Source organism: Larus michahellis, chromosome 1 (genome assembly GCF_964199755.1).
Source record: "Larus michahellis chromosome 1, bLarMic1.1, whole genome shotgun sequence".
Classification (NCBI taxonomy): domain Eukaryota; kingdom Metazoa; phylum Chordata; class Aves; order Charadriiformes; family Laridae; genus Larus; species Larus michahellis.
This window is the reverse complement of record NC_133896.1, coordinates 50,532,692-50,545,238: the sequence shown is the minus strand read 5'-3', so window position 1 is coordinate 50,545,238 and position 12,547 is coordinate 50,532,692. Positions and strand designations below refer to the sequence as shown.

The window sequence follows — 12,547 nt, the reverse complement described above, 5'->3', positions numbered from 1 at the left end:
AACAAAATCAAGCTATTATTAACCAAGCAATAATTTCACTTTTGCTTTGGCTTTCTAAGAGCATCTTCTGTTGTCTTGAGCACCCAAATCAGATAATTGCTTCTTAACTTGCTCAGGATCTTAACTTTATTTCTATATTTACAGCCCTTCTTTGTTCCTCAAAAGAGAGATTCTGAATTTAGATAGGACCTAACAGAAAAGATGCCAAGAAGTTTTTTTTCTTTTCTTTTTTCCTTTAGTCTTTTAAGTCTTTTATCCTTGGAATTTCCCAGAAGCATACAGCTAGGATCCATTGAGGGATTCGATCAGTGAGGCTTGCTGCCTTTCCTACAGCTACTACAATTATGAGACACTATGAAAATATATAACAGCCTTATCAGCTGTTGCCTCTGCAGAGAGACGGTGTGCTTTTAGGTCTTTTAAAAAAAAAAAAAAAAAAAAAAAAAAAAGGCAGCCGAACATGCCTTAATTATTGAAATTGATTGCAGGGACTGGTGATATTAAAATCTGAAAATGGATGAGCCACCAATAGTTACCTCTCTGGAGGAAAGTTAGATGCAAGCAGCTGTGAAAGGGTTCTGAAATGCTGTAATGATACAAAAAGGGTTTGAGATGAAACGTTATAGTAGGATATGCTTATTTGCTCTCTGATGTTTTGGTGTGTATTTTGTAGTTGAGTAGGAACTTTAGTTCATGTAATTTTGCCTGTATGTTGAAGGCTTTCTTAAAAAATTACAAACAAACAGAAATACCCACAAAAATGCAACGAAATACTGGAGGAAGAGCTAGAAGAACGATAAAGATGCTGAGACGCTCCTACAAAAAGCCGAGTAGAGTGGACACTCCTTTTAAAATAATGAAAGGATGAGAAAAGAAGAATTTAACAGAGGGTTGTATGCAAGGTTCTGTTCATTTGGCAGTCCTATATATTTTTGATTACTTGCTGGAAGTAGAAAAAACATCTAAAAATAATGATGATCACAAGGAAATGTGTGTAAAGCAGCAGGTTCAGTGGATGAATCTATTTTAACAACTACTTTGGACCTGTGGAAACTTGCTTTTTAGTAGTTACGGCAATGCTAACACTTGAAGTAATTCCAATATAGTATAAAATACTTAATGTTGGGGCAGTCCATGGCAGAGAATCTCTGAATCATCTCAGTCAAGCTTAAAATACTAATTGCCTTCTAAATGAATTGGGAACTGAGACTGAAATGTTAATTGTGACTTCAGGCTATAGTGTCCTGTGCAGTGTCTAAATCAGCAGTGCCTGAAAATGAAGCCTCAGCCTTATTTGAAGCTTCTATAATAATACAAATAAGCTACTCTGAACTAGTCTTGTTCATCTTTTGAAGACAATAAGAGGTTTTTATGCTGTTTGGGATTTATTTTTCTGGCTGCAATAGCTTGATGGCAGTTCTTAAGTTTTGACAGTTGATCTTGCTGTATGCCTGACTAGGACTGGTGTGTTTTGTTTCGTTAGTTTTTTACTATCGCATTAGGAAAATACAGCACAATGTATATGCTTCATCCCATAAACTGTTCATTCCGAGGCAAACTAACGATCCTTTCATTTTATGTGTCAAATAAAAAAGCCCCACATCTATATTTAGACAACTTGCTCACAAGATACGGCAAGATATTCTTACTCAGTGGGCAGCACGTTGAGTTGGCAGTGATGGTGTTTCACATGACTGATAATGCAGAAGTTTCTCTCGGTAGCGCTGTGGGTAGGACAAAGAATCGTGATGAAGAGGGAACAAGATAGAGATAGTTCACAGTATCCCCAAAATACCTATCAGAAGAGCTGCTTAAAAATAACCACTACTGCAGGCCTGTGGTAGTTTGGAAAAGGGGAATTGATATGTAGTAGAAAAGATTCTGTTTATTTAAGTATTTACTACTATTTCCAAACTCATTTAAAGGCTGCAAGGGATTTCACTTCATCCAGAGATAACTTTAAGAGAACTATATATACACTTGTGTTAGAGATGACTTCCGAGGTAAAAGTACAGAAAGAGTAATCAGTAAATAAAAAACTTCTTTCTGTTTCGACAGTAACACCATAGTGTTTATGATGAAAGGTTAAGGCATAAGGTACAAGGAGTCTCACATGTTTTCCAGCACATGGCTGATAAAGGCAGATCAACACAGTGACTTTGTCACCATCTTCTCTGAAGAAGAGGGCACAGCCACAGATAGCACCAGGAGTACATCTGCCCATGGCTACAGTAGTGCATCCTGTCCCTGAACTGGCGACTTGTCGGATCCTGGAAAATGGCTGGGTGGGAACTGACTTCTGATTTTTAATCATCTAATCACCCACTGCGGTTTTTGCTTTAAAAAACTAAGAAAGAAGAATTTTTTTATTTTTTTTAAAAAAAAAACACCACCAAAAAACCCCCTCAATAAAATGTATCAGGTGGAAGAACCTGAGGGCTGTGTTAGGCTGTGAGCTGAGCAAATACAGGATGAAGACATGTAGGGATCGCACTGAGGTGCTTTGAGTGATGGGGCAGATACTGCAGGCCAGATTTGGCAGATAGTTCTCTCAGCTCTCATAATTTCCTTTACACCAATAGTAGGTCCTTATGCACTACAAAGGCTAGAAAAGGAGCTTGCTGCTTAAACGTTGTGATTCACAAGAAGAAAAAAAAAAGTGTGCAGTGAGTGGCTCTCATTTGTGGACACTTACTAAACATCCTAATTTTACTGAAACTTTCTCTTACATAAGCCGATCTTTCATTTAGAAAATCCTTCACCCAGCGCAGGCCAGCTAGTTTGATCTTCATCCTTCAGCAGTAATGGGGTTACTTTTGTGCAAGCAGAATACAGCCTTACCTAGAAATATGCTTCTCTGACTTCAAAAAGGGCAGGTTTTCTAAAACTTTTAAGTCTTGGCACAGTTGCCTGAATAGTTTAAATGGAAAACGATAGCAAAATCTGGGAGTAGGCATCCTGTAGAATACGCTTAGGCAAAAGAACTGTGATTTCACAGGTGTGAAAATGTTTTCTTGATGGGAAGTAATCTTCGTTAAAGGAAATTAAAGCAGCAATTAAAACAAATATTAAGGATAAGAAAAAGGGCAATAAAATGTCCATTAATAAAAGTAATGAATAAGGGACTAAAAAGTGAATTCCAGTGTGGTTAGAGATAAAGCGCTTAATACATTTTGCAATGGGGAATAAAAATACCCCGTATCAGATGTAGATTCAGTGACAGATGTGGATGGTAAAACTGCGAGTAACATAGTAAAATAAGGAATAGCGGTAGTTATTTCTGTTGCAGGTTTTGACTAAAGTGGGGGAATATCTACCTCATGTACTGCTACAGACGTAATAAAGATGTTTATCATCGATAACATAAAATGATATGAGATGGCATCTGCTAAAATAAACATTCTCAGGCCAACAGGTCATTTGACACTGAGTTAGATAGACTAGGCAAGGAGTTAAGAAGTTAACAAGTAACTACAGAAGTCTTAATGTCCTGCCAGTGAGGTTCCAGGGGAAGATCCAGTGAAAACCTGTTTTTTTGCCTTCCTGAAGCTGGTGGAGGCTCCATGGGAACCCTCGCTGGTGTACTCAATGCGCCGCTGTCCTCCATGCTCGTCTCCCTGGTGGCCACTCTCTTTCCGTGTGAAGTTGATAATTACCAAACTGAAATCATGGCTTGTCTCTCTGCATCCTGGGTGCTGCAGTGGTGGCTCCAGGTTTCGTTGAACTCGGTGATGAGCTTGCAATCTCCTTCCTCCCCCCACCCCATTCAGTTCTGGGAGACAGTAACTGCTTGGGTGTTTCCTGAGTCCTTCCTGTGTTGTCTTAATAGAACCAAGCTATTTTAATCTTTTCTGTGTCTTCGTGACTGACCAAAGTCTGTTTGCCGGCCAACTTATCTTGTCTTTATCTCTAAATATATTTCTGTTTTGTGATCAGCATTTGTGTGTTGTTTCATTGGTGGTGTTTTGTTGTTTTTTTTTTTTAACTCTGCCTTGAGCACTGAATAATCATCACCTTGCTGTGGCTGCCAGAGCATCCTCACACAGCTAAGTATTCCTTACATCTGCTATTCACGTTATCAGCAGCCACCTCCCATAGGATCCACGCTGACAGGTTTTCTTTCCGGTAACTATCACATTTGGAGGTGGTGAGTCTGAAGACTTGCCCTCCATCCCTGCGTTCTTGGGATTCAAAGTTAGGAAAAGATCAGTCGTAACCATCCCTTGCGTCGGGAGGCAGAGGGCAGCTGTATGGAGAAGTGTGTAGCCCTGACAGATGTTGGCTGCACAAAATTAGGTGTTGAGCAGCGCAGTGAGCTCTCTGCTGGCTGCAACAGCTTGGGGGCAAGGGTTTCTGGATTTGCTTTTTGGTTTGTAGGGCAGCTAATCACTTGTGGCTCATATCACAATAAGCCTGAGGCATCTCAGCATCTTTTAGTAGACCTTGAACACAGGTTATGTGAATTTAGACACAGCTTTACTGTAATTGGCAATTATCAGATATTTTTAAGGATTAAAAGTAGGAGCCCAGGGATTTGCTGTGGTTTTATGTAACTTTACCAAAACTTCAGGCTCCGTTTCCTCTTCTCTCTGTTTTCTTCTTTATCTTTCCCTACCTCCTTTTTGATTTTCTTCTAGAATTGCATTTCTTAAATCTCTACTGAAGTTGTCAAGGCTGTTTAGAGGAAGAAGGTTGTGTGCCTGTCTCATGCAATTTCTGTATTGCAAATACAGCTGAAGCTAATGAAAAGAGACCTCTGTAATCATTGTACAGCAGGAAAACAAGGTTATATTTTATAGCTTTGACAGCTACCTCGAAGGTGTCTATCCCTGGGGGATGGGAGTTTTTAATCACAAAAGGTTCTGCTTTCTTGTTTTTAAGAGGAATTATTGGACAGAACAGTTATACTATGTTCCTGATGCAGTGTTTGCCTGATGCAGTTGTTTAGTGTACGCATTGAGAAAAAACCCTGTGTATATACATGCATCTAAAATTTCAGACAGAAGGCTCCAGTCTGAGTACCATATCTGGAACAACTCCTGATGCTGTGAGATAGAGGAGAGCAAAACAGCTATGATCCTTCTTTATCCTTCTGGTACACAGTACAAATGTTGCACCATATACGTGCATAGCAATAAGGGAATAGATTTATCAAATGTTGCTGTCAGGCACACTCTGAGGGACAAGAATAACATAAATACTTCAAAGATACTGTGGCTTTTGCTTGCTGTCAGTGAGCTTTGTATCAATACCAGCATAGATAAAACACTGGAGAGTTACGAGTCCGCTGTGGAAAAGCCTTCCACTGTCATCCTCATCTTCAGATTACCCACTACTGTTTTCAATGTTTCTGATACCAAGTAGATCATTTATTGTGGTGTAAAACAGAAAACTCTTTACATAAATACAGTATGATAAGTTTATTGACTATACATATTTTAATTTTAGGTCCTTAGAAGACCACCACAATCATCCTAACGTGGTAATAGGAGATCTTCAGTCAGATGAAGAAGATATCATGAACAGTTCTGATGAAGATGATGACACAAATTCTGATTCCAGCAAAGGGGAGCCTGATCCTCAAGAAGATAAACAGGTATCTTTATTTTTATCTTCTGAAGCTATTCCTCACTCTTGCACTATTTTGTACATTGCAACCTCTTGGGATATTTTCAAATAAAAAGCATTGAGTCAACATAGCTTTATATATTTCTTTTCATTGTTCATATCGTTTAGTGGATTTTTTTCCTGAAATTTTAATTTAATATGTTTATGTTAATCTTTCACTGAGTCATAGAGCTGTAGACCTGTCGACCATGCCCCTCTAATAGAGTTACGTCCACAGATACGTGGTTAGAGATCTTCAGTTTTGAGACTTGTAAATACCTTTTGATGAGGCTGTCTATGCCTCACAGATCCTAGAGTGCACAATGTTTCTTGTGCACTGAACATTTAAAATCAACTTTTGATTTGTCCGCCTTGGTGAAGCTCGAGGAAAGGTGCCAGGTGAAGGTTGCAAGGTCTGAGAAAGTCCTTCTGAAAAAAATCTCTTGGAAGCTGTATTTTTGCCTGGATGGTCCTGTTTTGGAGGTCTCAGCCATGCAGCAAAGGCTGTGTCCCGGTAACAATTTCTGTGCAGACAGCTTTCTTGCGTTTGCACGTTCTGCATAGTAACCTGACAAATCACTGCTTGGCACACAGGGGACAGATGACTCAACGGGTTTTTAGTTCTTCCTTTTCAATGGCATGAAACACAAAGGGCTCAACCTGCCTTTCAGCATTTAAGTTCCTTAATTCACTCCTTTGGTGCTGTGGAGAGACTATTGGTGTACGCACACGAGACCTGTCGTTGGAGGGTTGCAGAGCCACCTCTATGGCCCTTGGAGGGTGTAAGTCACACTTGACTGTTGTGGTTGAGGTCTGACCTTCTGCTAGCTTCTGTGAGTGCCAGCTTGTAATGATTTCCCCTATTTTAATTTTATTTCTTCTTTGTATGAGGAGCAGGAAGACAGTGTTACCTGCTTAGAATTAAATGAAGTTCTGGGGGTTCCATCCCTCCCCTTGGGGACACCCACTTTATCCTCAGTCCTGGATGCCCTGACACCAGCCTCTGCCCATAGACCGGTACCTCTCCTCAGCAGCAGTCCTAGCACCTCTGTTTCCTTTGATGGTAGTTATATTTGTTTCCTTTCCTTAAAAATGAATAATAATTAAAAAAAAAAAAACAAACAACAAAGGCAATGAGACTTTTTAGTGATGGAAGAGAAGGCTTGGTGATGATGTGTCAGACCTGAATATCGTTTAACTGAATCTTCTAGGAAGAAATTCTTTACTGTGAGGGTGGTGAGACACCAGAACAAGTTGCCCAGAGAAGCTGTGGATGCCCCATCCCTGGAAGTGTTCAAGGCCAGGCTGGATGGGGCTTTGAGCAACCTGGTCTAGTGGGAGATGTCCCTGCCCAGGGCAGGGGGGTTGGAACTAGATGGATCTTTAAGGTCCCTTCCAACCCAAACCATTCTATGATTCTGAGAAGAATAAATTGGGGAAGGAAAGGGAGCTGAGGGAAAAGCTTGTTCCTGTGAAACTAAGCAGGACTGTACCTGTATGGAAGCTAACTTGTGTGCCTCTAGAAATGCCCTCAACCTCTCAGGACGGAGTTTTACAGGAAAGTGTTCCCATTACAAGCTTCTCAGGCAGGTTTCATGGAGTAATTCAGCGCTTGCTGTGAAGCATCTGCTCGTCGGCTTGCTTCAGCCGCCCATGGCACGTGCGGCCGGCAGCTGGGGATTAACAGCCAACTTCCTAACAGGGAGAGCAGCTGCAGAGGAGAATGAAGCAGTCTCTGCGTCCGTCATCAGCTGGGCTTGTTTTTATTTTTCCTTCCCACAAGCATGTGGCTGTTTTGATGCTTTTCATCCGTTAGAGGAGCTACAAGGTTCCTTCCCAATGCCGTGCCCCAGAGCCGGATTTGTATCCCTTCAGTTCGCCCATTAGAGACTCTCTTAGGCCCAGGGTGTCTTTGGCTGAGCGAATGCAATGTGGCCTTTTCAGTGCCAGCTGGTATGTGAAAAGTCTTTCAAATGGGCTTGAAAACAGACTGTGGTATTTCGTTTTGTAATTGTTTAGTGTTAGCATCTTGTTCTCAAAATACTAATTTTCGTCTCATTTGCAAGTGTCACATCTACAAGTGATGGCAGATACCTTGCTCTGCATAATCGAGTTACTTGTGAATTCAGTCTTGTAGGGGAGCGTGTCAGCTGTGCATGCTAAAAAGGCATCGGGGCCTGAGAATGGGTGTTACAATCTTGCCTGAATCCAATTGACCCTCACTGGGTAGATCTAAGTGTTTTTTTGTAAATAAGTTTAATTTTAGAAGTAAAATGCCAGCTCTGTGTGAAGATATCCATGTAGCATATGAAATAAATAATGCATTTTGCAGATACGTCATGTAACACCAAATTATTAAATTTATAAATTAATTTTAATTTAGTAATTAAGCACTGTGTCAATTAAATTCAAATGAAAAAAATTAATCTAGATATCTTTTTTATTTGGAATATAACAATATTATCAGTTCCATGGTTTGATTTCCAGCACTTGAGACTTGTTTATAGGTTCAGAGAAGACCTAAAACTCCAGATGAATGTTGCAACGCTAGTGCTTACGAAGCAACGGTTCATGTATGCAGTGCCGCCGATATCTGCTTTTCTAGATAAACTGTTCAATGCCTGTATTATGCTACCGTACTCATAACAGCCTCCCCAGCACTTCCATCGCACTGTGTTGTCTCCCCTGTGATGTTTCAGAGCTCCTCATCCACGCTCTTTCTTTGCAGCCCATTGAAGTGAAAGCCTGAATATCTAATAGATGTGGTGACAGCTGGCAGCAGAGGAGCATATGGCAAACCATGAGAGCTGTTATGGAGAAAGGTGTTTTATCTGAGGGAAATTATACATGGGAGTTACACTGTGTAGAAAAACACATTTGTATCCTGACACCCCCTTTTTTCTTTGCTATACCTGTTCCTTCTATCTGATGTTGAACAGTAGCATTGATTTTTTGGAAGTCAAATGTGTGCACATAAAAAACATTGTCATCTCCACAGTGTTTTGGGTAGACAACAAGGCTCGTGCATCTACAGCTTTGCAGTACAGTTGCTGTGTTTTTCAGTGACTCCTTTAGTAGATGGCCAGAAGCTGACTTTTTCTCTTTAGTGTGATATTTTTCTCCTTTTGTCTTCTTTTTCAGTAAAGAAAACATGTATTTTAAGATGTTCCTGAAACCCATTTGAGTTTACTGCAAATATTACTGCTGATCTATTAATCAGAAAAAAAATGAATAGTAATCAAATATTATCTGTACTTTACTACTTTTACTAACCAATAGTTGTCACTTGCTAGGGCTTCATTTTTTATAAGCATCAGTGCTTCCTGTAATAATTAAATAGAAAGGCTGATGATGTTAGAAAAACTACTCTTAACTAACGTTGTTGTTTCCAGCTACAAGCTAAATTGATTTTCTCACAGATCCTGAAAAGCCAGAAGATTTCAAAGCCAGGAGATTAAAAAGCAATATAAAACGTTTTTATTAGAAATAACTATACAATAATTACATCGAATTTGAGGAACTACTAGCCTGAAATTACTTTTATGACAGTTTTTGTAGGTGCCTAGTATAACATATAATTTTATTTGCAGAGTAAGGCAGCTGGAAAGAAGACAAAGGTTTACCATATTGCCAAGGAGATCATGAGCTCAGAGAAAGTGTAAGTGTCAATGCTAAACTTAACAGCTACTCAGTTTATTTTAATTGGGCAATTAAAATGTAACTATTTGCTTTTTCTTGCTTTTCTGATAGGTTTGTGGATGTGCTAAAGCTCTTACACATTGTAAGTATCAAAAAAAAAAAAAAGCGGCTTCCTCTTCTATTTGTTTAATCTGTTAAAGTTCTATGTTTAGGCTTTATTGTAGTGAATGTGACTTTTTTCTGCTGTGTCTACTTATTCAAAATGTAAAAATCAATCTAATTAAGCAGAAGTTTAAAGTTTCAGATTTTATATAATGGATGAATGTTTTGGTGGTTCCTTCTGCATCTCGTTAATTAATGTATGCAGTCTTCCAGCTGAGTGGGGGTATTGCTTGAATATTGAAAATGGAATATGTATCCATTTATGTTAATCGGCATCGTATTTATAAGCCAGCATGTACCATAGCAACCAAAATAAAATCTTTGTTTAGAATAGCTTTTAAAGTAGCAGGGGGAGGCAGGAAAAATTTACCTTTAGAAAGGTATGAAACATAATGAACATGTGAATGAAACATAAAAATACATGTTCTTTAGGTAATCTGACTAATTAGCTCTAATGGTGCATCCATCACCATGGCAGCATGTTTTTTGGGCCTCGGTTCTTTGACAGATGCTTGCTTTCTGATAACAGCTGTGATTGTAGTATGTGCAATGTGTTGTCCACAGCAAGGGTTAAGTATTTGATCCATGTTTATGCAGACCAGTCATCTGTTAAACATGCTGTGTAGAAGGCGGTAATAGTAAATTAATGAAGAATTTAGCTTTCTCTAGCTCTGTTTTATGTGTTTTCTGTCGACTTTTAACTGATATGCGTTTGTACCATTTTGTCACTCTATGAAGTACAAGCTTAGTGATTTTTTTTTTTTCCTTGGGCAATAGAAGTGGTTATATTGCAAACAGATGCGTTGGTCTATCTCGGTCTCTTGAGAAGCATGTTCTGTGAGACGGGGAACAAAGGCTCTTATAGATGGATGTATACAGTCCTGTAATGCGGAGATCTTTCGGGAAACAAAAAACTTACCACACCATTTGCTAATTCCTCTATTGCCTTCCATTTTAGTAATTGATTTTCTTATTCTGTTCAAGCTTGGTTTTTAAAAGCTGGGTCAGGCAGTTGCAGCCAATATATAATTTATATTCAACATGGTTTCTTCTATACAACTCAAGCTTAAATACTGGTTAAAAGGAAGAGAGTTGTCCTAATGAGTATAGAGAAGTTTTAAGTCATATAATTTTTATGTATCATATTTTTCAGGCATATATAATTTACATCTTAAAGGTGTCTTTGCTTTTCAGTGTACCAGTTCTGGTAACATGCACAGTACTGGAAGAAAAGGCTGTTGGTGAGGAGGATGCAGGCAAGCAGAGGAAGAATGACAGAGGGAAAATAATAGGGAGTTTAGGAAGTTCCTGGGGTAAATTTAAGGTCATCTGGACAGTGTAAACGTGCATGCTGTAGGATGCGTTTTGCTTTGTTTTAATGCATAACTCACAACTCTATTCATGTAAGTATGAGAGTTTCTAGCTGCCAAATAAAAACCATTAGAAATGTTTTTGTTGGCTAGCAATAACAATCAACATGTATCCAGCCTGGTCTAACAGAGAGGATGCTAGGCTAGCAGTCGAGGAAATACTTTGCCCTCAACCTGTCCATTGGCCTGCAGCGTGAACCTTGGTGAGTGTCCTTGTCAGAGCACGCGCCAGTTTTGAGGCCCTGCGTGTGCGTGCATTCTTCATGAAATAAAACTGCCATACCTGAGAAAGGTTGCAGAAATGTATTTTATTTTTTATTTCCATGGAGTGGTATGCCTGAGGATTTGTGTATGTTCATCACAGATGTTATTAAATGTGTTTATTTAATCATAATAATATGATTAATAATCATATCCATATTTCTTGTGGATAATAGCTAAACATTGTTAAAAATATCCTTTTGATTTCATGTGCACTAAGCCACTTTGGCTTACTAACTTCAGTGTCAGGATTACTAACTGCCAATCAAGCAACCTCTGTCAGATTTCTGGAATTAAAACTTAAATTCTCCCCAGGCTGGGCTGTTTTACCCATAGTAAAGATTTGGCTGGTCAGGGGAGGCTCTGTTATACCTTCTGAACCATGTATTAGTGGTTTTCCAAAGAGTAAATACTCAAAATCTAGTGACTAATTCCAGTAGTGGTGATCTGAAATTAATAGTATTCTCCTCCGTCTGCCTTACCGATGCCAGTTAATGCAGCTCATGGCTCTTAGTACAGCCAGGGGACTGGACTATTGATGTAAGAAAAAGGTTTCTAAGTTGCTACTGCCTAGAGTATTTGAAGTGGAGTCTAAAGCAGTTGAGAAGGTGGGAATGTGATTGCAAACTGGCTACAAGTACCACTGAAATTTTTGTAGCATTTTTTTCTTTTATATTGACAAAGTCAAGTTAGGTGGAGCAACTCTTCCAAGATACCAGGGTGCCGGCCTGTTTGGACACTGTTGCACTTCATAAGTACACCTGGCTGCTTCTGTTGAAGACAGACTACAAAAGTTCTCTAGAAAATGATAAACACTTGGGGACACTTCTGTAGTACGAAATAAGTTGGTCATAACCGAGATAAGGGGCTTAACTGGCATTGCACACTGATGCTCTCAAACATACTTGGGAGAATTGGGTTGCTTGAGGGGAGAATCAAACATTAGATGTAATCTTGAATTCTCTGCATTTCCATAACTATCATAATGCTCTTTTAGAGGACCAAATTCCCTTAAAATGCTGTTAGAAACTCCTGAAAACAAAGAGGGTTATATCAAAGCAGCCCATCTGTATGCATCTTTGTGAGATGGTTCATGCATGGCCTCCAGGAGGTAAACAAGGGATGAGAAAATGCGAGAAGTGCTGGTTCTTCCCTAAGGGCACTTGCAGGAAAAAAAGAAGGAACGTGTGAACTGGATGTAAAACATAAGTGATAGAAGAGAAACAAGCTTGTCACTGCTGTCTGAGATGCTCTGTGCCCAAAAAACACCTGGTGTTCCTGGAAAGCGAGTAAGGCAGGATTGGTGCCATTTGTACTTCATTGTTGTGGGATTCTTTGGAAATGGTTTGCTTTGCACAAGTGAGAGGACCTCCTCAGCAACACCCTGGTGCTGTAAGGGTAACCTGCCTGGCTTATTTGCTGTCTTTTCTTTTGTTCTGAATGTTGTTCTTTTGCCAAAACCCACCACTCTTTCTGTTCTCCCATCCATTTTCATTTCATTTTCCCCC

At 39.4% G+C, this 12,547-nt stretch overlaps 1 protein-coding gene across 1 annotated transcript in view; it reads left to right on the top strand.

Moving 5' to 3' along the window:
* FGD6 (FYVE, RhoGEF and PH domain containing 6) overlaps positions 1-12,547 on the top strand; it is a 74,724-nt gene that overhangs the window by 24,436 nt on the left and 37,741 nt on the right. The window contains exons 3-5 of the mRNA XM_074575272.1: positions 5,449-5,596; positions 9,198-9,265; positions 9,358-9,388. Coding sequence (XP_074431373.1) covers positions 5,449-5,596; positions 9,198-9,265; positions 9,358-9,388 — 247 coding nt within the window. The remainder of the gene's footprint in view (positions 1-5,448; positions 5,597-9,197; positions 9,266-9,357; positions 9,389-12,547) is intronic.